This window comes from Plasmodium malariae (assembly GCF_900090045.1).
Source record: "Plasmodium malariae genome assembly, chromosome: 6".
Classification (NCBI taxonomy): domain Eukaryota; phylum Apicomplexa; class Aconoidasida; order Haemosporida; family Plasmodiidae; genus Plasmodium; species Plasmodium malariae.
The window spans coordinates 382,852-409,665 of record NC_041780.1 but is presented as its reverse complement, the minus strand read 5'-3'; the positions used below and the strand labels follow the sequence as shown (position 1 = coordinate 409,665).

Here is a 26,814-nt window from a genome sequence, read left to right as displayed (position 1 = left end):
ATTGATGTGAATACAGTTTGTACGTACATACATACTGTACGTATGTACATATGCATGTGTAGTATATATGGGCAAAACATAATGACGTGAAAGCTCATGCTATCAAGTGTAGTGCATATATATATGTATATGTGTGTGTATAGGAATAGGTATATGTATACGTATATATATATATATATATGTACATATGTACATGCATATGTACATGTATACGTTTATGTTTATGTATATATTTCTTTATTTCTCACTTTTGAACCTCAAATGATAAAAAAGGAGAAGGAGAAAAATGGGTTTGAATGTATTGAAATGGATGAAATAAAAAATGTAAATGAAAAAGTGGTTGATGTAAATTCAGATGAGGAGAACGTTAGTTTAAACGACCTAAGTGAGTACTCGCCTGGTCAGATAAGTAAACATTCATTAATAGATGAAGATAATATAATTGTTAGAAAACTATATGAAAGTATGAATAATGTAAATGATAATTTAAAAAATAATGAAATCAACTGGTTTGATGATAACGATATAGATGATGAAAAATGTAACTCATTAAATGTAGAAGAGAAATTTTCCAACTTATTAATAGGGAATAACTCCTCACCCCCTTGGCCTAATCCAAATATCAACGTAGTGAGTGAAAATAATGCAAAGCATAATAATGCAATGACTAGTAATCAAATGTTAATCAGTGACAAAAGCATTTGCAACAGTGATGGTAACAGCGATTGTAATGATGGATATAGCAGGGAAAAAATTTATGAGGAGGGAATCCACAACAGCTGTCATAGCTTTTGTCTTGATGAAAGTAATAACCATGATGCATTGAATGGAAAAATGAAGCATCTGTATAAAAGCCAGAACACGTCAGGTAAAAATAATAAACACCTTAAAAAAGGATGTAGCGAAAAATCGAGCAATAGTGATGAGATGGAGGAAGAGAAAAGAAAAGCCTACAATTCAATAGCATATTCGGGTAGCTATTCGGGAGGAAATTCTGGAGGGAATTCGGGTAGTTATAGAGGAATTTATTCGGACGATAATAACATTGATGCTGATAGGAGATCAATGAATAAATCTAAGTTATTCAGAAGTAAAAAAAAAATTTCGTATAATCGGAAAAAGGGAAATCGTGTAGACAAAAGAAGTGCATTGGTAAAGGAACATTTGAACGATAGGAATTGCAAAAATGATAAACGGAAGTTGTCATATAATTGTATAGATCATGAGGAAGAAAAGAAACATTCTTCATCTTTTGAAAAAAGAGAAATATTATTATCATCATCATCAAAAAAATTTTTTGAAAAGAATAAATGTACGAGTATCAACAGTTTGGAGCAAACAGATGGTAATAAAACAATGGATAATTTGGAACCATTAAATAGTAATTATAATTACAATATTGAGGGGGTGAGTGTCCGTGCATTATGGACTCCTAATGAAGTTAATATAAACAGTAACAGTGAAATAGTTAGTAGTAATGATGAAAAAAGAAAAAATGACTTGCTCATATTTTCGCCGAATTGTATTAATTTGAAGAATTATTCCATTTTGTCTGATACGAAAGAACATAATCATTATGGTTATCCAAAGGACAGCGTAAATAATATGAACAAAATTATTAACAATATAGAAAAATCGGTTGAAAAAAAAAGGAAAAATAAAAAAAAGATAAAAAAAAAAGAGCAGCAGATGGTTAGTGCTATGGATAGTAGTAGTAGTAGTAGTAACAGTAACAGTAACAGTAACAGTAATAGTAATAGTAATAGTAATAGTAATAGTAATAGTAATAGTAATAGTAATAGTAATAGTAATAGTAATATTAATATTAATATTAATAGTAAGAGTAACAGTAATAGGGATAGTAACAGTGATAGTGATAGTAACAGTAATAGTAGTAGTAATAATAATAGTAGTAATGATGATGGTGGTGGCTACAACTGTGACAGTAACAGAGGTATATATGACCAAAAAAAAAAAAAAAAAAATGAACATAATTGGGGAAGTGAATGTGCTCAGCAGAGTGAATATGGACAACAAGATGAATATAGTCAACAAAATGTTTGTAGTGAAGAGGAAAATAGACGTGCGTATCCAGTGCATAATAATCGTGCTATCTCATCCTCTAGAATGCAACTAATAGATAAACACAAAATAAGAAGAGCTATACTTAAGCATTCCCTTAAAAATTACCACTCTTATAATTATGCTTACAAAAATGTGTCTTCAATAAGTAACAATTATAGTAACAGTTATAATAATGATAATGATAATGATAATATTGATAATTATTATAATAATAATCATTTAAATTTTTCCTTGAAAAAAAAAGCTTATAGCACTAGTAATATTTATGATGTTAATGCACCCATAAGGAAATGCCTTAAAACTTTCAAAGGGTTGAGTCCAATGAGCAGTAAGAACAGTAGCGATAAGCAGGGAGCTCATGACCATGGTAAACGGTGTAGAATGGATGAACCAGATAGAGTGAGTGAGCAGGATGGAGTAGACGAACCGGATAGAGTAGACAAACCAAATGAGGTGAGTATACCGGGTGACGATGATGACAGCAGTGATGATGATCCTTCCAGTAGTCGAAGTAAAAATGAAAAGTGTATTGACGTGAGCAGAAAGAGAAGTAAAAACAATGATGATTATGTAGAGGAAAAACATACAGAGGAGGAAAAACGAAATGCTCAGCAAATTAGTCGTAAAATTTTTGGTAATAAAAAAAATTATAAAAATGAATTAAACGAAAATAGTAAAAAAGGGCTGAAAGAAGAGAAATTTAACCACTTGACACATGAGGAATATTTTCAAGTGAGCCCTACTAATATCAGTGATGTCAATTTGAAAAAATGCTATTACGCCATTTCTGATTTGTGCAAAATGGACGAAATGAAGAAAGAACTGAGTGACAGTAACATGTTGACGCCTGTGCATGCATCTGATGCGTGCGCAAATGAGGGAAACTATGTGGGTAGAGACGGAATACCAAGTGAAGTAACAACTGGAGGAGTAACAACTGGAGGAGCAACAACTGGAGGAGCAACAACTGGAGGAGCAACAACTGGTGGAGTAACAACTGGAGGAGCAACAACTGGAGGAGCAACAACTGGAGGGATAGGTGACGATGAGAAGAATGACAACGATCTGAATAGCGGAGGGCATGACAGGAACAAAAAAAAATACATATTGCAGGATATAATAGAGGGGAACATACATAAAAAAAGTGTAATCAATTTATATGAAGATAATTTTAAAGGTGTACCTACAAAACCTTTAGAGGACAAGACGAAAAATGTTTATAGGTTTTTAAGCAAAGAGGAGCAATTATGGGAAACCAAAAGATTGAGAAGTGAAAATTCGTACAGCGATATGATGATAAGTAATGATGTTAACAAGTTGAAGAAGGGTGTCAAAGAAGTTTTATTGAAAAATTCTGAAAGTGAAAATAAAGACAGTAGAGAAGATGGTATTAAGAGCAGCAACGAAGGTGGTATTAAGAGCAGCAACGAAGGTGGTATTAAGAACAGCAACAATGACGTTTATAAGAGCAGTACTCGTAATGCTAGCACCTATGGAAGTAGTGTACGTACTGATGATGGAAAGAAGCAAAAGAAGGTAGGGCAAGAAAAGCAGGATGATAAGACAGAACAACGTGAAGAGAGAGAGAAACATTTACTTCAGAAGGAGCAAGAGCAGGGAAATGACAACCCTAATGCAACGGTCAACCCAGTGGGTAATAAAATAAAGAGAAGAATAATAGACTGTAAAAACGAGAAACTAAAATGGGGAACAACTCAAGTAATTATTGATATTGATGACACTATAAGGTCAAGTGGTGGTTATAAATTTTTTAATTATGCATTAGGTGGAGTAGATGCACAGTACCATAGAGGAGAAACGTATCCAGGTTCTTTCCAATTCATTTTTGAGTTAGCTATGAATAAACTTTCAGCTGAATCGAAACCATTACTATTGTCTGTATTAACAGCCAGAATTCCTCAAGTACCTATAACAGAAGATTCTTTTTTAAATAAAAAATTTAACGAAGTAGCAGAAAGGAGGGGAATAAAACATTGGGGTATAGATTGTGATAACAAAATTTTATATTCAACTTTAAAAGAATGGGTTTGGAATGAAACAAGAGGAGAAAGGAAATTTTTTAATTTTAAGCAATTGCATAAGTATGTAATACAACAGAATTCTGTTGTCAGATATATATGGATAGGTGATACAGGTGATATGGACAAGCAGGCAGGGGAAATGATGATAAAAACATATCCACAAAGAATTAAAGCTGTTTTTTTGCATCATGTAAAAGGAAAAGATGATAATACATTATTACCAAGTGATTATTTTATTAAATCGGTTCCTATATTTTTCTTTAGGACTTATATTGGTGCTGCTACAAAAGCACATGCATATAATTTAATTGATAAAAAAGGATTAACCAGAGTCTTAGTTCAGGCAGTTTTAGATTTAGAAAAGAGTAAAGCACCTGCAAATTCGTCCAAATGGGAAGATTTAATTAAAGACATTATATTAAGTGATGCCATTGATGAATTAGATAAATATAATGCCGAAACTGTAAATAGAACCAAAAAAATTATAGCACAAAAAATGAAGGAAATTTCAGACAGAAAACTGCACTTTATTAATTAACCATGGCGGAATTATCTTTATATATATATATTTATATATATATATATATATATTTTTTCCCGGGATCATCTACTACACGGGAGGATGGTACAGTGTAGTTGTATGCTTAAGTAGACTGTCTCGTTATTTTAGGGCTCTACTGAGACTTATTCCTGTAAGAGTGTGTGCATATCGTACGGTAGCATATAAAACAGAGGCGTATCATACAATATCATATCGTATAGTAGTGCATTATATCACAGTATTATTTTATTTTATTTTTTTTTTTCACCCCCTTTTTAATAAAAACCATATAAATTTCTGCTATATATATAAAGAGATTCCTTTTTAAGTAGAGCTCAATAATTTATCATACTTTTTTGTACATTATTTTATTTTTATTTTTTTTTTTGACCATCACCCAGTTGGGTAAGGTCATATATGCTATTTGAACAGAACAGTGTGTATTTGTGCTGTATCCCCCAATATATAGCTGCATATTAAAAAGCGCTGAGATGAGTTATAAATAATAAAAAAAAAATTATCCTATTTGTTCATTTGTACATCTATGTAACTACTTATTGTGCATATTATTGACTGCTCCGACGTCTCCATTTGTGAACGTATATGTATATCATGTTTCTATCTTTCCTTTGACATAACTCTGCATTTTTTTTTTTCTTTTTCCCGTTCATTATTTTTTCTTTTCTCTTTTTTGCGTTACCATTTTTGCACTTTTCATTTTTTTTAAATAAATCATACAAATTGTGTTTTTGTTAAACTTTACACTGTGCAAGACGTCCATGTCCATGTTTTATATTTTTTATTTATTTTTATTTATTTTTATTTATTTTTAATTTTTTTATTTTTTTTATTTTTTTTTTTTTTTTTTTTTTTTTTTTTTTATTTTTTTTTTTTATTTTCCTATATTTTTTTTATTTTCCTGTATTTTTTTTTATTTTCCTGTATTTTTTTTAATTTTCCTGTATTTTTTTAATTTTCCTGTATTTTTTTTAATTTTCCTGTATTTTTTTTTATTTTTTTTATTTTATTTTAATTTTTTTTTTTTCCTTCACGGACCGTCAACCTGCGCTTTATCACATTTTGAATGAACAACGTTAATAGTCATTGGTACGAAACGTATAAAGGGGAAAATGGCAAAACATACATGCATTTATTTACATATGTTGCCTACCTACCTATCTATATATATATATCCATATATATACTTATATACGTGCAATATTTAAGTTTAACAGATGTTTACGACGTCTGAGGACCCTCATTTGTTAGTATATTTTTTTTTGTACGTCCATTTTAAATGTAAAAAAAATTACCTTTAGAAATTAAATGAAACGTTACCGTGCATCTCCTTACCTATTTATTTATATATATATTTTTTTTTTTCTTTTTTATCTTTTAATTCAATTAAATGCGTTGAGACTAGCAAAACATAGAGTTCACTTTGTGCCCCCGCAAAAGAGAGAAAACATTTAAGCTAAACGACATTTTTCCGTGCCCTTAAACTTTTGAAAGCGAAACGAAAACATTTGCATGCTATTTTTATTTCTTTGTTTTATTGTATTTTTTTTTTTTATTTTTTCTTTTTTTTTTTTTTTTTTTTTGTACTCTTTTACACGTATTTAATAACATATAAAGAAAATTTTCCATCGCATGTAATATTTATTGAGAATCATATTAAAAAAAGTTCATCACAGCACAAATGCTACATCAAACGTTGTAACCATTTTTAACAAGTTACAGTATAAGCAAAACAATTAAGCATATTTCACAAATCTTATAATTTATATATATTTCTTTAACATATCATAAAAGAATGTAGTATTTCAGTTTTCTGCCCTTCACAATTAATATACTATATGCATATATAACCTGACGATGGAGCTTGTTGTAAAAGCGAATGATGTATACATGTTAATTAAAATGTAAACACATATTTATACGAAAAGAAAAGAAAATTTATGTACAGATGATGTATTTTTAGGCCATCATTTTTCATATTCTATTATACTTTATCTCCCTTTTTCCTTTTTGTAGAGGTAATTTACTAGACATAAATGCCATTAGTCATGTAAAGCTGGCTATTAAAAGTATTATACTAGAACTATTTGGTTTGGTCATGTTACTGAAGGTGCACTATAAGATATTGAAGGTCATCCATAATACGCAGTTATTCATTTTGAAAACGGATATAAGGTGGGAAGAATACACTGAGAATATTTTCGCGTTCAGGTTTAAAGACGTGGCATTTCATTGAGACAAAAAAAGGAAAAAAAAAAAGAAAACAGAAAAAACTAAAATAACAAAACATAAATAATAAAACAAAAATAACAAAACAGAAATAATAAAACAAAAATAACAAAACAGAAATAATAAAACAAAAATAGCAAAACAGAAATAATAAAACAAAAATAGCAAAACAGAAATAATAAAACAAAAATAGCAAAACTAAAATAACAAAACTAAAATAACAAAACTAAAATAACAAAACTAAAATAACAAAACTAAAATAACAAAACTAAAATAACAAAACTAAAATAACAAAACAAAAATAACAAAACAAAAATAACGAAAAAAAAAAGATAACAAAATGAGAGAATAGAAAATTGCTTGCATAGCAAACCATGTCTCCTTTTTTACAGTTAAATGTGCTTGTATGTACATATTACTTAGGTATATACACATGTGCCCGCTTTTCGCATTTCATATTTCCCCTTGGCAGATTTTTGAACTTGCTCCTTTACGTCATGCAGCCAAGCCAAACGAAGAAATATGAGTTTTCCCTTAAAGTTTTGAAAATTTCCAATTTTTTGGCAAATTTAACTTATTCATCGAATAGTAGCTTACAATTTTGAAGATCAGAAAACTTTGCTTAGTAGTTTCCTTTTTATCCCAATACCAATGACTTCTAACATGTGTGTGTGTGTGCCCCCCGTAGAAGCAACAAGCGTGTGCGAATGAAAAACCGAGGCAAAAAAAAAAAAAAAAGTTAATAATTTTGTGTATTTAAAAAAATAAAAGTTCCTTTTTTTGTTCACGTTATTACTGTTATTTTTTTCTATATTTTAACTGCTAATTTTGTGTATATTTTTACGGTTGTTTTCGTTTTTGTTTTCGTTTTTGTTTTCGTTTTTATTTTCGTTTTTTTTCACCCTTTTTCTGTCTTTTTTTTTTTTTTTTTTTTCGAGCTATTTCTCCGTTAGACGAAAATGGTTAGCTATAACAACTGCTCATAAAGTGACAGTAAAAAACAAAAGAAGGAATAAAAACAAAACATCAGTATAAAAATAAAATGAACCATTTCCATATTTGATCTCTTCGGAAACAGTATTGTAGGATGATGATATTTTTTTCTTATTATATTCCACGTTATCATTACTACTGTGTTTTACAAACTTGTCATAATTTTCATTTATATAAACATTCATCATTAAATTATCTGATAAATCATTTGCCTGACATGTGCAGGTAAAAGCGATTTCATCATTTGTTTCTGGAATTTTTGTAAATTTATAATGTTCATCTCCATATGTTACAAGTTTTTCACGAAATAACGTTTCAACACCAACAATTTTGTATTTGTCTTCTTCAAATTTACGACTAACATTAAAACGCTCCTCTAATTTATTCTTATCATTTTCAATATTATCTTTTTTTACATATACTTTTGAAAAACAGCCATCAGGTTTAACTGTGTAATTTATAGGGCATAATAACGCAATTGTATCACCACCTTTTGGATAGCTATCACATGCTTTAACTACTTTACGATTCATATTACTAAAAGTGGTAATAGCAGTGGACTCCCTATATTCATCATTAAAATCACATCCTGGTATTTTTCGAACGACACCTTTAGAAATATGTATTTTTAATGTTTTCTTAACTATTGCATTTTGTTCCTCCATATAACAATAACACTCAAAATGTCTATTCATCAAAACAACAGGAGGGACAGTGAACTCGGAAGTATATACATTGTTAACATAACCACTATTAATGTTGTATGCTCCTCGAATATAATCCCTTAAGCTAAATATATTTCTGTTTATTACTATATTTTCAAAACAAAATTGTCTTTTTTCAAAAAACTGTTTTTCCTTTGCATACATATCTTGCATTTCTTTGTTAAAACTGTATGGACATGTATAAACAACAGTGTCACCTGCCTGTACGTTTAAAAGGAATATACTCTTGCGAGGGTCCGACAAGTCTATATGCATTTTTGCCAAATAGTATTTCAAGCAAACAGCCCAAATTGTGAGGACACCTACTACAATATTTTTCATGTTAAACATCCTTCACACAGTAAAAAAAAAAAAAGCCTTAAAAAATAATTCTATCAAAAATGAGTCTTGCTGCTAAGGAATGGACCACCTGTCACGCTAGTCGCGCTTGCCGCACTTGTTAAATTTGTCCGATTTTCCGGAGCACTGTAAAGCTGTCAACGAAACAGTGATTACGCTCCTTGCGGAGGATGAATAGACATAAACGAAAAAAATTAAAAAAAAAAAAAAATAGCCAAAAAATATAAATAGCCAAAAAATATAAATAGCCAAAAAATATAAATAGCCAAAAAATATAAATAGCCAAAAAATATAAGTAGCCAAAAAATATAAATAGCAAAATATATAAATAATGAAAAATAAAATTAACAAAAAAAAAATTACAAAAAAAATCACTAAAAAATATAAATGACAATGGCAAGCATAAATGTCCGCAAAAAGTTTAAGTGCAGACAGTAATTAAAAGAAGACAATGAAAATTATAGATAGAACAAAAAAAATATGAATCAAAATTAAAGCAAATTTGAAGCGATGTCAAAACGAATAAGCATACTTCAGATATCAACGTGCATGCTACAACCATGTACAAAGGTATGTATATTTTTTTTCCTTTTTGCCTTTTACAAACTCTTAAATTAGTATTTTTTATTTCTTTCTCAGCTTTATATATATATATGTATATATGTATGTATATTACGTATGTATAGTATAAAAAAAAACAAAAATCAGTGTTTTTTGAACTTTTCGTATGTGAGAAGTTAAGGAACAATTCACAACAAAATAAATTAGTCTTTTAACATTTATTCCTTGTAATTTTTTCATTAAAAATTAAATTTAATATATCATCCAGAGATGTACAGAATGGTCGCATGTGTGTTAATGCCATATATGTACACATATGCGTATATATATATATATATATATATATCCATACACACATATGTAAATGTACACGTACACATACACATACACGTACAACTATTTGTATTTACGCCAGAGTAAAACTTTCAAACAAAGCAAGGATGTCCAATACATACGAAAATTCTTATGAAACTTTATTCTTCGCCCATTTCATGTGAGTTTGAGTTCATCCTTTAATAAATAATTCAAAAAAATATTGCCATACAATTTTTTTTTTTTTTTTTCTTAAAGCATGCATGTAAAATGCTTTTAAATAATTTTTTTTTTTTTTCCAAAAGGTTGAATTAAGGTAATTTCGCGTCTTCATTGAAATACACATGTTAAAGGTTACACTGCCGTAAAAGGGGGAAAAAAATGTGCATGCATGTAATGGTATATGTACATGTATGCATATATATAAATATGTACACGTACAAATACAAATACACATACCCATATACATACACATATACATAGCCATACACATACACATACACATACACATACACGTATACATACACATACACAAACATGTACACATCACCTAATCATACGCATACTCATATTCTTACACTAAAATAAACATAAACATGTGCTCATAAATGTGTCAACACATATGTACAAACGTGTATACAGCAGCATGCATACACTTTTTTAAAACCTGTTCAGTTATTCTTTCTCTCCTGGCACAGTTAAGACTTCTTTACAAAAATAAAACTGATACCATTTGACAGAACATATGTTTTACGCACGATCAAATACGCACTCACTTTGCCTCACCTTTTCAAAAATAAGTCCTCATAAAATTCGAATTGTCTAAATATATACAAAGTGGAAAATTTGAAAAAATAGAACAAATGAACAAATCAGCAGAATGAGCAGTACGAACAATTAAAAAAAAAAAAAAAAGGAAAAAATATATCTTCTCAGGCATTTTTTTTTTTTTTTTTGCTGAATAGTTGTAAAGATTTTTTCTAAATTGTGGTAAAATAAAAAATAATAATCATACTCCAATGAACTAGGAAAAAATAAGCATCCTGCAAACGTAATTTTGCATTACAGATACACAAAAATAAGGTATTTGGTAAAAAAAAAAAAAAAAAAAAATAGTACAAAAAGGATAAATTAGAATAAAAAGAGAAAAAAAAGTATAAAAAGGACAAAAAAAGACAAAAAAGGAAAAAAGGAAGAAGGTAAAAAATGATAAAGGGAAAAGAGAACAAATCCGATTATCGCTAATTTGTAAAAAAAAATTTAATTACTCGCGTACATAATCCAAACATAAACCAGATCGTAAAACCCATTATAAGCATAAATACGGGTATACACGCCTAGACAAACGGGGAGCACGCGCTTGAGCATATGCACTGCGCCGACTTTTCCTTCCTCTATTCCATGCAACCATACATGCGCACATATACTAACGCGTATACGAACATACAGCCTAACGATCATACTAACGCATATCTCAACATGCGTATAAACGCGTACATACACGCGCGTTCTTCGGCGTGTCCATGCATTTTCCCCATTATGTGTAAAGAAAGATGTTCGATGTGGCACTGCTGAAGGATATTGAACATAGAGGACTGCGTGATTGTCGGCTGGAGCGCATAAAACAGAACAATGAGCGCATGAATGAAAAGGAAAAAGAAGAGTTAATAGAGCTAGCTAAAGAACTACCAAAATTGTATGAAAGAAATGAAAAGGAAGTAATACCAACATTAATAGCTAGCTTCATTGAAAGATATCCCAAATCAATAGAGGGATACACATATTTCATTAAATTTCATTTAAATATAGAGGATTACAAATCAACATTAAATTTTTTATATGCAGCTATATATATAGACAAAGAAAATAAGTCGTTAATGTATTTATTAAAAGAATGTGAGGAACGTTTAGTATCACAGATAAGTAGAATACCTATGAAATATAAAAACTTTATATGTTACTCAGAGAGTAGAACAGATAATGATGAAAAGTATACAAATAGGAGTAGCGATTATTACAATGCGGATTATACGTATGATGACTTAATATATGAAGAGAAGTACAGAAACAAAATGCACATTGTTAAACAGGGACAATATTATATGGTATTAGCTAAGAAAGATTTAGTTCCTGGTGAAATTATAATTCGCACAAAACCGTTTGTATTAACTCAGTATATATTTTCTAATCATTACACTTATTCTACTTGTTATCATTGTTTAAGAGAAAGAAATATATCACAAAAGAGCTATGCGTGTCCTATCAATCCACATACTTGTTCATACATTTTTTGTAATTACAAATGCTTAATAGATAATATAAAAGTCCATAAAATTGAGTGTACCAACCTAGGAACAATTTTAGCTGCTTCTAAAGAGTGTAAGTTAAGCTACTATACTGTTCTTCATATATTTCGTGTATTAATAAAAACAAGAATAGATAAAGAGTATAAAGATAAAGAACATACTATATTAAGTGAAATTTTTAGTCATCATTCTTATTATGATGCAGTAAAAGAAAATCAAAAAGAATTATTTGAATCATTTAATACTTTAGCTAATAGAATTATTTTAGAATTCCCTTCTTCATTTTATTTATATTTAAAACAGAAGGAATTAGTTCAATTTATGTTAATAATCTGGCAATACTCACCTTTTATTAAGTATTATTCTCCTTCTTCCATTCTTCAACAAGCTAACCCTGAAACCACATTCGGCTTAGTGTACTCAACCATACTTGCAAAAATACATCATAGTTGTGTACCCACATGCACTTTTTATTATGATGAAGATGGATATTTAACTATTAGATCTCTATGTAATATACCTCAAGGTGGCAAACTATGTATTAGTTTATTAGCAGATCAGTACCTACCCCTTAAAATTAGAAAAAGCTTCAAAAGTATGCCTCGAATATTTAGTTGTGGTTGTATCAGATGTTCTGACCCGACTGAGAATAACCTACATCTAAGAAGCATGAAATGCCCTAAGTGCGTTATAGGGTATATATACCCATTAAAGACCCGTTCGTTAGTTGAAGCACTTAAATTACACTGGTTTGGTCAAATTAAAAAGGAAACTATACATGATAGGGAAGAACCTTCCAGGAGAGGAACTCCCTCGGGGAAGTCCACAAAAAATAGAGCTAATCGAGATAGCCAAGTGGATAAAGCGAATCGATTGGAAGGAATGAGCACATCGAATGAAGCGAACATTTCGAACGAAGAGAGCATATCGAATGAAGCGAGCGTATCTAACAGTAACAGTCGAGCTGCTCGCAGGGGGCGCTCTCCAAAGAGCGGCCAAATTTTGGTAGAGGAAAAAAAAAAAAAAAAAATTCTGAACAGACTAGAAAAAGAAATGGAAAGGTGGGTATGCGGAAATTGCGGTAAAATTTCTTTCAAAGGGAATAAGAAGTGCATAAAATTGGAGAATAAAATATACTTACAATATAATGAGGCAGAACATAACTACATGAATGGTAATACAATAAATGCTAGGAATCAGCTGTTGCACTTGTATAAAGAATTTTTTTACATATTACATCCAAATCATTATATATTATTTAATACTTGTGTGTTATTAGCTGGTTTGTTAAGGAATGAACCAAATAAACAACTATTTGAGTCTCTAAGATATTTGAGAAAGGCAGTAATAGCAGCAGAGAATGTGTTTCCTATCTGTTCATTAGAAAAGGTGCATTTGTACACACATCTAGCCCATTATACTTTTAGTTGTTCTAATTTATACAAGCTGTACAATAAAGGTATGGGAGTTTTACCTAACCATGTGATAGAACCCATGTACAAAGCTATATGGAATTCTTGTGTAATCTCAGGATACAACTCAACATTATCAATAGTACTAACTCAGCAGTTAAGAACATATGCCATCTCGTTTAATTTGTTTACTCCATGTAAAGATATAAAATTTGATATAAACAGAAAAGAGGAATTTTGTAGTTTTTACTCTAAGGTGACGCAAAAAAAAAATGCTCCTTTTAAAGAAATAAAAAAAGTAGTTGAAGAGGATTATTTTTTCCCAATCTACATGGCTTGTCAGTGTTTCGATATAAATTTTGAAAAAAATAAATTTTTTAAAAGTATATTTATAAGTTTACGTACTATTCAATATTTTGGTAATGGATTAAATGCACTATGTTTAGCTGCCTCCTTTGGAAATGTTAATCTGGTAAAACTTTTATTAAAATTGAAATATTCTTTATTTTTAAAAAACGAACTACATATGAATGCTCTTCTGTATATGGCTAGCTCCTTCTTACCAGATGAACAAACTAGCTATCATTCGAACTATTACTACACTTTGTTAAAAGAAATAGAGCTTCAGAGTGTTCAACTGGACGAATTTGAAAGAAATTACTCAAATTGGATTAATGCTCCTCCAAATAATGCAAATAAAACTAAAACGGAATTATTAATAAGTAGTAATAATAATAATTACTTAAATTATTGTCATCTAAAGAATGATATTGAACAGCCCTTCCCATTTGATGTGGTAGTGGATGAAGATTTAATATATGGTGAAAGAAGCAAAGAGATGGACACTAATCAAAAAATTATCCTTACACTGTTTTTAAAATATTTAGACAAGAAACATATTAAAAAAAAGAAAAAATTCAAAAATAGGTTGACACTAAATGAGCGGATCAAGTTTGGCGAGGAAAAGCGCTCTCTCAGGAAACACAAGTTCCGGAGAGAGCGTCGGGGGATGCTTCTGCAAGGGAAAGGGAAAATCCATCGTGATAGTTTCTCTGAGGAAAATTTATCATCACCACCTTCTATTATAACACGACACAAGAAAAGCAAGCCAACCGAGTGGCAAGAATATTTTGGCAAAAACAGGCTTCACTACGGCAAATTGAGTGGTAATAATATGAGCAGTGATAATATGAGCAGTGATAATATGAGCAGTGATAACACGAGCAGTGATAAGAAGAACAGAGGTAACATGAACAGAGGTAACATGAACATTGGTAACATGCACAGTGGTAACATGCACAGTGGTAACATGCACAGTGGTAACATGCACAGTGGTAACATGCACAGTGGTAACATGAACAGTAGCAACAAGAACAGTGATAACACGAATAATTATGATAACGAAGATGATAGTAATAAAAAATATGATAATCATAATATTTTCGGGAGTGACCCCAGCTACTCTGAACTACCGGACAGTGCAAGGCCAAAGGGTGAACACTGCAAAGACGATAAGATGTTAAGGGTAAGAGGCACCTCGAGTAACTACTCTGATGATGAACTCTACACAGAGGTACTCAGTTCTTCAAACTTGAGCATTCTTCGGAATGGGTGTTCCTCCTCTGGTGGAGGTGCTTCCAGCGGAGGGGCTTTTAACGGAGATGCTTTCAGCAGCGGTACATCCAACAATAACACCTCTAACAGTGATACTTCTAGCAGTAGCGGCGATTCGGTAAACTCCGACGACGTCCTGAACAGCAAGGTGAAGAATTACTACTCGAAAAAATTTCTAACTCAGTCTATTTCGCACAGATTGCTCGGATTAAACAACGCTCTGCACTATGCATGCGCAAGAGGAAAAAGAGAGCTAGCGAAGCAACTGATAATTAGTGGAATGCCAGTTATGCTATTAAATGATGAAGGAAGTACTCCTTTACATATGGCTGCTCTAAAGGGACACACGCATATAGTTAAAACGTTAATAAATTATAAGAGTGATGTGAATGCCTTAAGCTCCCATGGGGAAACACCATTAATGCTTGCTACGTACGGCTTACACTTTGAAGTAGTAAAAATTTTAATTGAGCATGATGCTAAAACGATTATAAATAATAAACAAAATACTACAGTATTACATTGCTTAGTACTAGGTTTATTACGAACACATACGATTTATTATAAAAGTAAAACGTGTAGAGATGATATTGCAACGTTAACTATACAAGGATTTAGTGAATTAGGTTCTTCAACATATTATACACAAGCACCCAGTTATTTAAGTACCAATTATATCACTGCGAACATACCAATAATAGAACAACTGCCCCATGATTTTTTTCTTTTTCCTTTTAAATTATTACATAGAGTAAAAAAAGCAGTTATCATTATGAAATATTTAATGATGCTGTGTCCTATTTATCTATATGAAATAAAAAACTCAAATGGGTATAATCCATTCGAATTGTTAAAAGCTACTTGGAAAAAATTATGTGAGAAGAGAATACAAGTCATGGCTATTTCCGATATAAGAATTTCATCATTTAGTGAAAAACAAAAAAATATTGTACAACAAGCATGGACTCTTATAACGTCTTTAGTTAATGTTCTTATTTCTGTTCTTATACCTGACAGATCAGTTATAACCTCAATTTATAAAAATCTGGCCATTTGCAACGGCCCAATGGGCGGGGTGTCCACATCAAATGAGGCTAAGTCAAGTGAGTCTACATCAAATGAGGCTAAGTCAAATGGGTCTACATTAAATGGGGCCAAGTCAAATGGGTCTACATTAAATGGGCCAAGTCAAATGGGTCTACATTAAATGGGGCCAAGTCAAATGGGTCTACATTAAATGGGGCCAAGTCAAATGGGTCTACATTAAATGGGGCCAAGTCAATTGGAACCACGCCAAATGAGATCTCCCTGGGTGGTGTAGAGAGCCAAAATGTGGTAGGCGCATCTAAGGGAAGTGCTAAAGAGTCTAGTGAAAAGGAAGTATCGGAAGCACCGCTTACTACTACAAAAGCTGCACTAACAATAAAGGAAAAGACGAGTACTTTAAAAAAGGTATTATTTAAAAAAATGAAGCCACCTGGGCCTAAGGAAAAATAAAAGTTATTGACTAATTAACCTTTTAGTATCTTTTCATAGGTTAGTATATTTGCCATCTGTTAGGCCTGTTAATTTTTTGACACCTTCTCACTACTCAGCATTACAAGAGCGGTAAGAAAGACCTTCACGTTTGTTCCCCTTCCGCGATTAAATGTACACGCAAGTATATATACACTTATATGCATATATATAAATATATATATACAGTATGTTCAAGTGTGTGTTTGTACAAAAAAATGTGTGTAGATATGTGTCAACACATGCATGATATATTCTGCTCCAAAACAGCCAAAAGGATGCTCATGTGTTTTGAGTACTTTTTTTTTTGTATGTATATTACTTTGCTCAGACATGTTTTGCTCCTTTTTTGATTACCTTGTTTTATATTCTCACAAATTTTCAATTAAAAAAAATTGCGATTACTTGTAAAAAGAAAAAAAAAAAATGAAATGGATGTTGAAATCGAAGTTAACGTAAACGTTGAGGTCGACACCAAAAAATGAATTGCCTTTTTATTGTTGAACAAATGGGATAAGCACAAGGGAAAAAAAGGTAAAGAAGGGGTAAAAAGCTTAGGAGAAAACTGTACGTTGATAACTAAAAAAATGATAATGAAAATGAAGAAAACTGCAAAAAAAAAAAAAAAATGGAAGAAAAAGGAGATCAAATAAACTAAATGTACAAATGTACTAAATATACCAAATATACTAAATATACCAAATATGCTAAACATACCAAATATACTAAATATACCAAATGTACTAAATATACCAAATATACTAAATATACCAAATGTACTAAATATACCAAATATACTAAATATACCAAATATGCTAAACATACCAAATATGCTAAACATACCAAATATACTAAATATACCAAATGTACTAAATATACCAAATATACTAAATATACTAAATATACTAAATATACCAAATATGCTAAACATACTAAATATACCAAATATACTAAATATACTAAATATACCAAATATGCTAAACATACCAAATATGCTAAACATACCAAATATAATAAATATATCAAATATACTAAATATACTAAATATACAAAAAAAGCGCTGTCATATGCCCTCTTATTTTCTACGTAATTTTCTTCCTTCTCTCGTTCTGTTCAATCTCCGTGGCTCTGGTCAATATATCTTCGGTCTTTCCACTTGTAACAAAATGCACAAACATCTTTGCCATCAAAACAAGCCAATAAGTGTTCATTAATAAAATAACTAACATTAAAAAAATAAGCCATATCAAAGTTTCTGCTGGTAACATTGATCTGAACATAGTAAAATTTCTGTGAACTGGTAAAATACATCGTTTTGCAAATATGTACAATCTTAAAAAACCCCAACTTGAAAATAATATGCAGAACGAACTCACAGTAACTAGTTTGTATCTCGTGTCAACGAAAACGCGGCAACTGTAAAGGTGGGGAAATGGGAAAAAAAAAAAAAAAAAAAAAAAAAAAAAAGTGAGTGTAGTGAAGTAAGTGCACGAGGTATAAAAATAAAGCAGAGAAGTACACGTGCGAACACTATTCTATGGGTACTGCTATGAAACCTATTTTTTTTTTTTTTTTTTTTCGCTTCTTCTTTCCCTACGCTGACGAGAAAACCTCGCATATGTCGTGACACAACATGATGACCGATCCAACCCTTATAAAGTTTTGGCTGTACGAAAAATAAACAAGTATTATTGCACACAGGTGCTGCAGGAAATTTTCATAAAAATCTGGCAGCTTCTCCGACATCAGTAGAGAATAAACGGATGTCAACAGGTAACCTCCATTTAAAAAATAATACATGTGCACTAAATTAGACGTCTTCTGATTGGGATATCCTACAAGAAAGAAGAAAAAAAGGGATGTGAAAAAATGGAAAAAACAAGGACATGAAAAAAAGGAGAAACATGAATGTGTGTAAACCTCTACAAGTACAACCACAGCAAAATAGCACTCCCCGCAAACATTTGCATTTATTTTGTATTATTTTGTATTATTTTGTATTATTTTGTTTTATTTTGTTTTATTTTGTTTTATTTTGTTTATTTTGTTTTATTTTGTTTATTTTGTATTATTTTGTATTATTTTGTATTATTTGTATTATTTTGTATTATTTTGTATTATTTTGTATTATTTTGTATTATTTTGTATTATTTTGTATTATTTTGTATTATTTTGTTTTATTTTGTATTATTTTGTATTATTTTGTATTATTTTGTATTATTTTGTATTATTTTGTTTATTTTGTATTTTGTATTATTTTGTATTATTTTGTTTTATTTTGTTTTATTTTGTATTATTTTGTATTATTTTGTATTATTTTGTATTATTTTGTATTATTTTGTTTATTTTGTTTTATTTTGTATTATTTTGTATTATTTTGTTTTATTTTGTTATTTTGTATTATTTTGTATTATTTTGTATTATTTTGTATTATTTTGTATTATTTTGTATTATTTTGTTTTATTTTGTTTTATTTTGTATTATTTTGTATTATTTTGTTTTATTTTGTATTATTTTGTTTTATTTTTTATTTTTTTTTTTCTATTAGGTATTGTTTTATTTTAGTCTATTAAGTATTTTTAATTTTTTTTTTTTTTTCGAGCCAAACCCACAAAATAGTCGTTCAAATTTCCTTCGCCCCCCATCTCCACGGGGAAGTACGTTTGATACCTCAGTGCAACAAAACCAAAAGTGCTGATTAGCGAAAAGTAAAACAAGTTAAAAAACATTAAGTTGAATCTTTCTACTTTTATTTTTCGTATCCGCTGACTCCACTTGCTGCGCAAAAAAAAAAAAAAATAAATAAAAAATAAAACAATGTTACATCGCGCAATGTTACATTATATCACTTTACATACATCATATTAAATACAATATCGTACAATTAAACTTCGTGCAAAAATTACAAAATGACGTTCCGACGAACAGAAAAGAAGATGATAAATGAAAACGGAGAGGAAAAAACATACTGAGATGCGGAAGTAGAACATACTATAATGTAATATAAGATTGTCTGTTTGCTCGAGCCCTTTGTCATTTGAGCTTAATTAAAAATGTGTTACAGTTGAACGGTACTTGAAACATGTAAATGTAAATATGCATATGTTCGTATACTCATACGTATGTATGTCTTTATGCGTGTATATGTACATGTGTACTACACCAATGCACCTACATGATGGGATGCACATGGAAAAACAGAAACATAACGAGCGAAACATATATCCTGTTCTCACTACTTACTTTTTCGGTATCATCCTCTCTCCTATGGGATTAGACAACTTGTTTAAAATATATTTGCCGATAAAAGTGAAACATCCACATATAACGAAAAAGATAAAATAACTGGGTTTCGGGACTATGTACTCATCATCATAAAAACTTGTCAATTCTTTCTGGATTAAATGAATACTAAAATTTGATTGTACTTTAGTGAATGCATTTTTAATATGCAACAACAGTCTTCCATTTTGTAATGTACTCCTTATTTCATGTAATGGCCATATTTGTTGTATTGTGAAAAGAATGACTACGCATAATAAAAGTTTAAATATTGTATCCAATTTCATTCTAAGAAGGAACGGACGGGAGATATGGGTATATATATAAAAGATACACCAACTACAAATGGAATATAGAAACAACTAGGAAGTTAGTACACAAAAGGAATGGTCGAACAGTAGGAGCTATTACACTAAAGGAATGGATATATAACCCAAATGATAACACAAATGAACAGGAATTACAAGCACAATGAGGAAGTAAAAAAAAAATGAAGGGGAAAAATATGCCAAACAGGTGTTATCACTTAATCGTTTCCTTAATTTCATTCCCTTAATTATATTTCCTTATATTTTAAAAAAAAAAAAAAAAAAAAAAAGCTCAAAAAAATAGTCTAAAAAATGGAGGGAGTTGTTGAAGTAGGGGTACTTAACTCCTACAATATACACAAAAAAAGGATTAAACAAATATACATACAGGTACCCACACACATATACAAATATATGTACGTGCGCACTTATGGAAGTTGCTTTCCCTCCTTTTTTTTTAATAATATCACTCCCCCAAATGGAACAATAACCTCTCTACTCTTGCGCAACTGCTAAAAAGTTTTAACATTAACCTACAAAGGTTAATAACACTAAATTATTTTTAAAAAAAAAAGAGAAAAAAATAAAAAAATATATGGTTATACATAGTAACAAAAATGAAAATACTTAATACTCATGTGATATTTTCCAAAAAATCGTTTCCCCCCCGGTTTTACACAAGCCCTCAATAAAAAAAATAAAATAAAATATAAGTTGAACAAAACATGAACATAAAGAGATAAGAAAATAAGAAGTAAATAAAAAGTAAACAGGAAGTAAACAGGAAGTAAACAAAAAGTAAATAGGAAGTAAATAAGAATTAATTACAGAGTAAACGAGAAGTATGCAAAGAGAAATAAAAAGTAAAGAAAGGGCAAAGAAAGGGCAAAGAATGGGCAAAGAAAGGGCAAAGAATGGGCAAAGAATGGGCAAGGAAAGGGCAAAGAAAGGGCAAGGAAAAAATAAAAAAAGCGTTAACACAAAGGAAACACAGAGCAATCAAAGTGTTAACATGAACAAGAAATACACACAATGGAAATATGAAGTAAAAAAAAATTGAACATAAAGCTAATATGAAGCTAACATGAAGCTAACATGGAGTGATGAAAAATTGAATGCAAGGAAAACATAAACGCGAAATACACAAAAAGTTAACAAAGGAAGAGACATTTCACTAAAAAATAATGTTCAGTAAAATTTACAAATGTACATGCCCACTGTACTGCAACGCGCAAAGTATGCAATTTGAATGATAGGAAATAAACAAAAAAGTAAGGATACTAATAAAATAAAATGAAAAGAAAAGAAAAGATAAGAAAAGATAAGAAAAGATAAGAAGTAAAACAGAATAAAACAGAATAAAACAAAATAAAATAAAAAGAAGAGATAAGAAGAAAAACAAAATAAAAAAAAATGAAACAAAATTACTTAAAGTAAAAAGAAATAGAACTGAGTGTAATAAAATAAAATTAAGATGAACTGAGGGAAATTAAAGGAATATTTAAAAAAGAAAAAAAAAAGAAAAAAAAAGAAAAAAAGAAAAAAAGAAAAAATGATGAATAGGATAAGGAGGACGAAATCCGATTTTAATTACTCACGCTAATTCATTAAAAAAAGGAAGCTTTATTAATTTTCTTAGTTCTTGTTTATTAATGCTGCTTTCCCCTTTATACTACTTTTTTATTTTTACTTTTATTTTTACTTTTATTTTTATTTTATTTTCCCTTCAACGTAGTGAAATGTAATAGTTAACTTCTCTAGCTTAAGCACTGTCAAGTTAGGGGAAAAAAAAAAAAAAAAAATATAAAAAAAGAGGGAACAAAACGAGTTAACAATTGTATAAATTAAGTAAAATGTGTAAGTAGTGTAAATTGAGTAGGACGTGTAAGTAGCGTAAAAAGAGTAAAATCTGTAAATCAGTTAAATATACGCAAGTTAACACTGAACAGTGTTCAATGAAATAAGAAAACTTGAGCAGACATGTCTTTTTTTTTTTTTTGTATTCTTTTTTAAGTGTTACAATAAACAGACTAAGCCATTTGAAACAGTTCGTATGTTTTAAAAAAAAAAAAAAAAAATAAACAAATGAACAAATAAACAAATGAACAAATAAACAAATGAACAAATAAACAAATAAACAAATAAACAAATAACAAATAAACAAACAAATAAACAAATGAACAAATAAACAAATGAACAAATAAACAAATGAACAAATAAACAAATAAACAAATGAACAAATAAACAAATGAACAAATAAACAAATAAACAAATGAACAAATAAACAAATGAATAAATAAATAAACGAATAAATAGTAAAGGTAGTATATACCTCTTTCTGCCTATTTCCCAGCGCAAACCACCTATTCAAAATATGTTCTTTTAAATGGTTCATATTTTTTATTAATAATAAAAGGGAAAAGCAAGCAGTAATAGTTCAACCATGTTTTGTCCATTTTTTCAGGGCTACACTTGTTACAATTCAAAAAAGAACTTTATATTAATTATATCTTAATAATTTTCCTTTTTACAATATGCTTAATTTAAATTTAAAAAAAAATAAAATAATAATAATAAGCCTAAACATTTATATTTAGTACAAAAGTTAAGGCAACATAAGCAAAAACACAAAATGACACAAGTGGGCACGAATATTACTCATCCAAGAAATAATAATTTTATAAATCGTTATTTACTCTACTCACTCCATATGTTTAACAGAAGTAGAAAAAGAAGAAGGAAAAAAAAAAAAAAAAAAGGCTGCTTCAAGCAGAGCGTCTTATTTGGGTAGTATTCTGTTTGTATACGAATCATTCACACAAGTGCCTTTTTTTTTTTTTTTTTTTTTTTCCTACTGCTTAATTGCATACTATTATATGTACATAATTATACTACATATAAAAATAGTCCGTAACAACGGTACATATAGATAATTTTTCCCTTCTTCATTTACATAATAATAAATGGCAATGTATTTATACTAATAAAAAAAGCACAAAGGAAGAAATAATGGAGGGAGCAATTATAAGGAATAAAAAAAAAAAAATATATAGCTAATTTTATTTTCCCTTCAAATTATAATTAGGATTATAGAATTATATCTTATGTGCTTTTCCTTTTTACTTAATGAGAGGAAATAAAAATTCGAATCCTTACCGTTACGGTTTGTGAAAAAAGGTAAAACTAGATTTAATCTCAACTAAGTAGATTTAAAAAATAAAATAAAAAAGATATTCATAGGGATCAAAACATTCAATGTGTTATTATCAAATTACAGCTTTTTATTTTTCTAATTAAAAAAAAATAAAAATCCTCCTTTAATGAAATGTTTTGTTCTCCTGCTTTTTAGATTTTTAGCTTTTTTGCCTTTTTGTTTTTTCGATTTTTTTTTTTTTTTTTTTTTTTTTAACCCCCATGCAATTGCTAAAAATAAATCCAATAAGTGCTATACAGAGTTCATCACGTTTTACATATAAAAGGAATAGAACAGAAGAAAATAATATCGACCATGTTATTAGTTGACTTGCTTTTACAAGAATAAACGTAAAACAGAACGATATAAAGCAAATAATCAAGAGAGGAAGGGGGGCGGAATATAAAATAAAATAGTAACACTATTATAAGAGAGTAATGGGATGAAAGTGTTCTTATGCCAATTTACCAAAATAGCTGTATTATTTCTCTCCCCCCCCCATGTACACTCGAGTAACTATAAGCACCCTATTTTGTCTGTTAAGGAAAAATGTGTATACATAAATGCAAGTACCACGGATAAGTCTATATTTACATACCCTAAAATAGCACTACATGTGCATTAAAAAAAAAAAAAGAAAAAAAAGAGCCAATTTTTATAAGAGAACAAAAAAATTTGTAAAAAATAAACTGTAACTGCGAACGGGTTACAAATAGAACTCATGTGATATAACACAGACTGCCACTTTTACTCCTTTCACAAAATGGTCAGAAAATGGACTACTATAAATACAATTATACATACATATACGTACCTATATATATATATATACAAGTACATATATTAACTAAGAGTATACACATCTTTGCACGCTATAAAACCTCCGACCTATCCACGAAACTTACTTTTAGTTTTTTGTAACACACAGTGATATAGAATAACAACGAAATGAATAGATCTCATATGCACCCACGTAGTTGCGCATGTTTGTATGTTTGTACGTACGTATGTACAACTTTTATGTTAATTCCTTTTTCAACCGTACCATATATATCAACCGCTTAAGTTATACTGTTGTCCTTTTTTAACTCATTTGAATATTTTGTGAGTTCCATTATTCGTACAGCTATTCTATGTTATTATGACAATATGTCGCTTAGCTATTTTGCTCTTTTATAATTTTTTTTTTTTATTTTTTTTTTTTATTTCTGCATTTTTCTACTTTAAATGCAATATTCATCAATTACAAATTTGTCAAATTTATAAAAGGGAAAAAAACTTCAAAACGATGAAGTAAAAAAAAAAAAAAAAAAAAAAAATTTTACTTCAAAAAAAAAAAAAGAACAGTAAAGCAAGTAATACATTTTTCATCTGTTTATTATTATGTCAACCTAAACACAAATATTTCTATTTTCTTAATAAAAATATATGTTTTACTACTTAGGTACTAAATTATAGGGTATATTATTTTTTTCCTTTTTATACTAACCTAAAGAAAAGATCTGTACTGTTCTCTATGGCAGCAAAAATGCATTGAAGTTGAAGCACTTTTTGCTCTTCATATAATATTCTACATTTATAAATATATATATATATATATATATATTGCTATATTTTTACGTTCTTATAGTTATAGCCCCAAGATGATAATTTTGTTTTTTTGTACTTAACTGGTTGATGCATCCCTGCTCTGGCAAACGCATGAGAAAAAACGAAAAAGAGAAAATAAAAATTAAGAAAAAATAAAAGCGAAAATATAAAAACTAAAAAGAAAAAATAAAAGCGAAAAAATAAAAACTAAATAAATTATAAATTATAAATATAAAGAAGAAATAAAAAAATATTTCGTTGTACTGTACATTTGTTTAAGCGCTCATTCGTACTCGAGTACTTGTGTTCACGGCTTGGATTTTTTTCGAATTCCGGCAAGCCCCCCACAATTATTAATATACACATATATATATATATATATATAGATGGTACTTAAACAAATAAACAGATAAATGAACAATCAAACAGAAAAATAAACAAATAAATGAAACACCAATAAATAAATTACATATAAACAGATAAATGAGCATTCAGCAAATAAATAATTATGTAAATATTATATATATATATTTATATTTATATATTTTTTTTTGTGTATATATATATATATCTATATATATATATATATATATAGATATATTTATGTATATAGATTTATATATGTACATATGTATTGTACATGTACGAACTTCCTTACTACTGTATTTGCGAGAAAACAAGGTGGCCCTGACGTTTATTATTGGCACGAATAACTATTCTACATACTTTATTATTATTTCTTGCTTGTGTAGTAATGTTGAAGCATCGTATAACCGAACGTAATGCAGTGAGAGAAGCATCGTCATTTAACGACTCATTCTTTTGAGTTTTATTTTTTTCAGTGCATGCTTTAGCCTTGTTAGCAAATAAATATATATACGCTTATAAGCAGTTATATTAATAGTAGAATTGTGTATAATAAATACGTTCGGCACATTGCGCATATACATATGTACTATGTATATATATATATTTACATTTATATATATATATTTACATTTATATATTTATACATATAATTATAAACATAAAATTATGTACATAGTTATGACATATTTAATCAAATAATATATATATATTTTTTTTTTTCTTTAAACTGAACGGTACGAACAAACTCCTTCGAGCTGTACGCAGTACTAACTTATGAAGTTTACTTGTATAATGTAACATATACTTTATTTTTATGCAAGTAACGAGTGTACATATATATGTACATATATATATATATATATATATATATACGCATAATATATGTATTTGAGTTTATATTTGTTTATTTTTTTTTTTTTAGTATTTAAATACTGATGTGCTTCACATGTATATAAACTTCTCACAAGTGACAAGTTAAACCAATAAACGCAAAACGTGTAGAGGGGTACATTAAATTTTTAATGTTTTCTTAATTATTTTTACATAAAATTTAATCAATTGAATAGCGCTCATCGGGATAGGTTCTCGTGCACGTACACGTAAAGGAACACCTACTCGTACTAGTGTATGTATGTATATTTGTAAGTAAACGTATATACGTACACGTATACATACACGCAAACACACACGCAAACACACACGCAAACACACACGCAAACACACACGCAAACACACACGCATGTGCTACATTGGCGCGTTTGTATTTCAAATACTCGCTATCAGGCCTTGCCGCATCCTTCTTCACAGTCCAGGAAGCCCATTACTGTATAACGACACTAAGCACTTTAGAACGTTTCTACAATACATATTATGGTAATA

General features: G+C 29.2%; 5 protein-coding genes across 5 annotated transcripts; 3 read left to right on the top strand and 2 right to left on the bottom strand.

Annotated features, from left to right (window-relative positions):
* Positions 1–261: 261 nt before the first annotated feature.
* On the top strand, positions 262–4,665 carry PmUG01_06017100 (conserved Plasmodium protein, unknown function; the record flags this gene model as incomplete). The annotated part of the gene is made up of 1 exon (XM_029003739.1): positions 262–4,665. The coding sequence occupies one exon, from the start codon at positions 262–264 to the stop codon at positions 4,663–4,665; it is 4,404 nt and encodes a 1,467-aa protein (XP_028859828.1).
* Positions 4,666–6,543: 1,878 nt separating this feature from the next.
* On the top strand, positions 6,544–7,520 carry PmUG01_06017000 (conserved Plasmodium protein, unknown function; the record flags this gene model as incomplete). Its single annotated transcript, XM_029003738.1, has 3 exons — positions 6,544–6,590; positions 6,703–6,897; positions 7,388–7,520. The coding sequence occupies 3 exons, from the start codon at positions 6,544–6,546 to the stop codon at positions 7,518–7,520; spliced, it is 375 nt and encodes a 124-aa protein (XP_028859827.1).
* A 375-nt stretch (positions 7,521–7,895) lies between these two features.
* P38 (6-cysteine protein, putative) lies at positions 7,896–8,888 on the bottom strand (the record flags this gene model as incomplete). The annotated part of the gene is made up of 1 exon (XM_029003737.1): positions 7,896–8,888. One exon carries the CDS (start codon positions 8,886–8,888, stop codon positions 7,896–7,898), a length of 993 nt encoding a protein of 330 aa, XP_028859826.1.
* Positions 8,889–11,398: 2,510 nt separating this feature from the next.
* On the top strand, positions 11,399–16,674 carry SET9 (SET domain protein, putative; the record flags this gene model as incomplete). The annotated part of the gene is made up of 2 exons (XM_029003736.1): positions 11,399–16,364; positions 16,499–16,674. 2 exons carry the CDS (start codon positions 11,399–11,401, stop codon positions 16,672–16,674), a joined length of 5,142 nt encoding a protein of 1,713 aa, XP_028859825.1.
* A 1,100-nt stretch (positions 16,675–17,774) lies between these two features.
* On the bottom strand, positions 17,775–20,261 carry PmUG01_06016700 (longevity-assurance (LAG1) protein, putative; the record flags this gene model as incomplete). Its single annotated transcript, XM_029003735.1, has 4 exons — positions 17,775–18,108; positions 18,290–18,527; positions 19,301–19,470; positions 19,936–20,261. The coding sequence occupies 4 exons, from the start codon at positions 20,259–20,261 to the stop codon at positions 17,775–17,777; spliced, it is 1,068 nt and encodes a 355-aa protein (XP_028859824.1).
* Between the last annotated feature and the right edge of the window lie 6,553 nt (positions 20,262–26,814).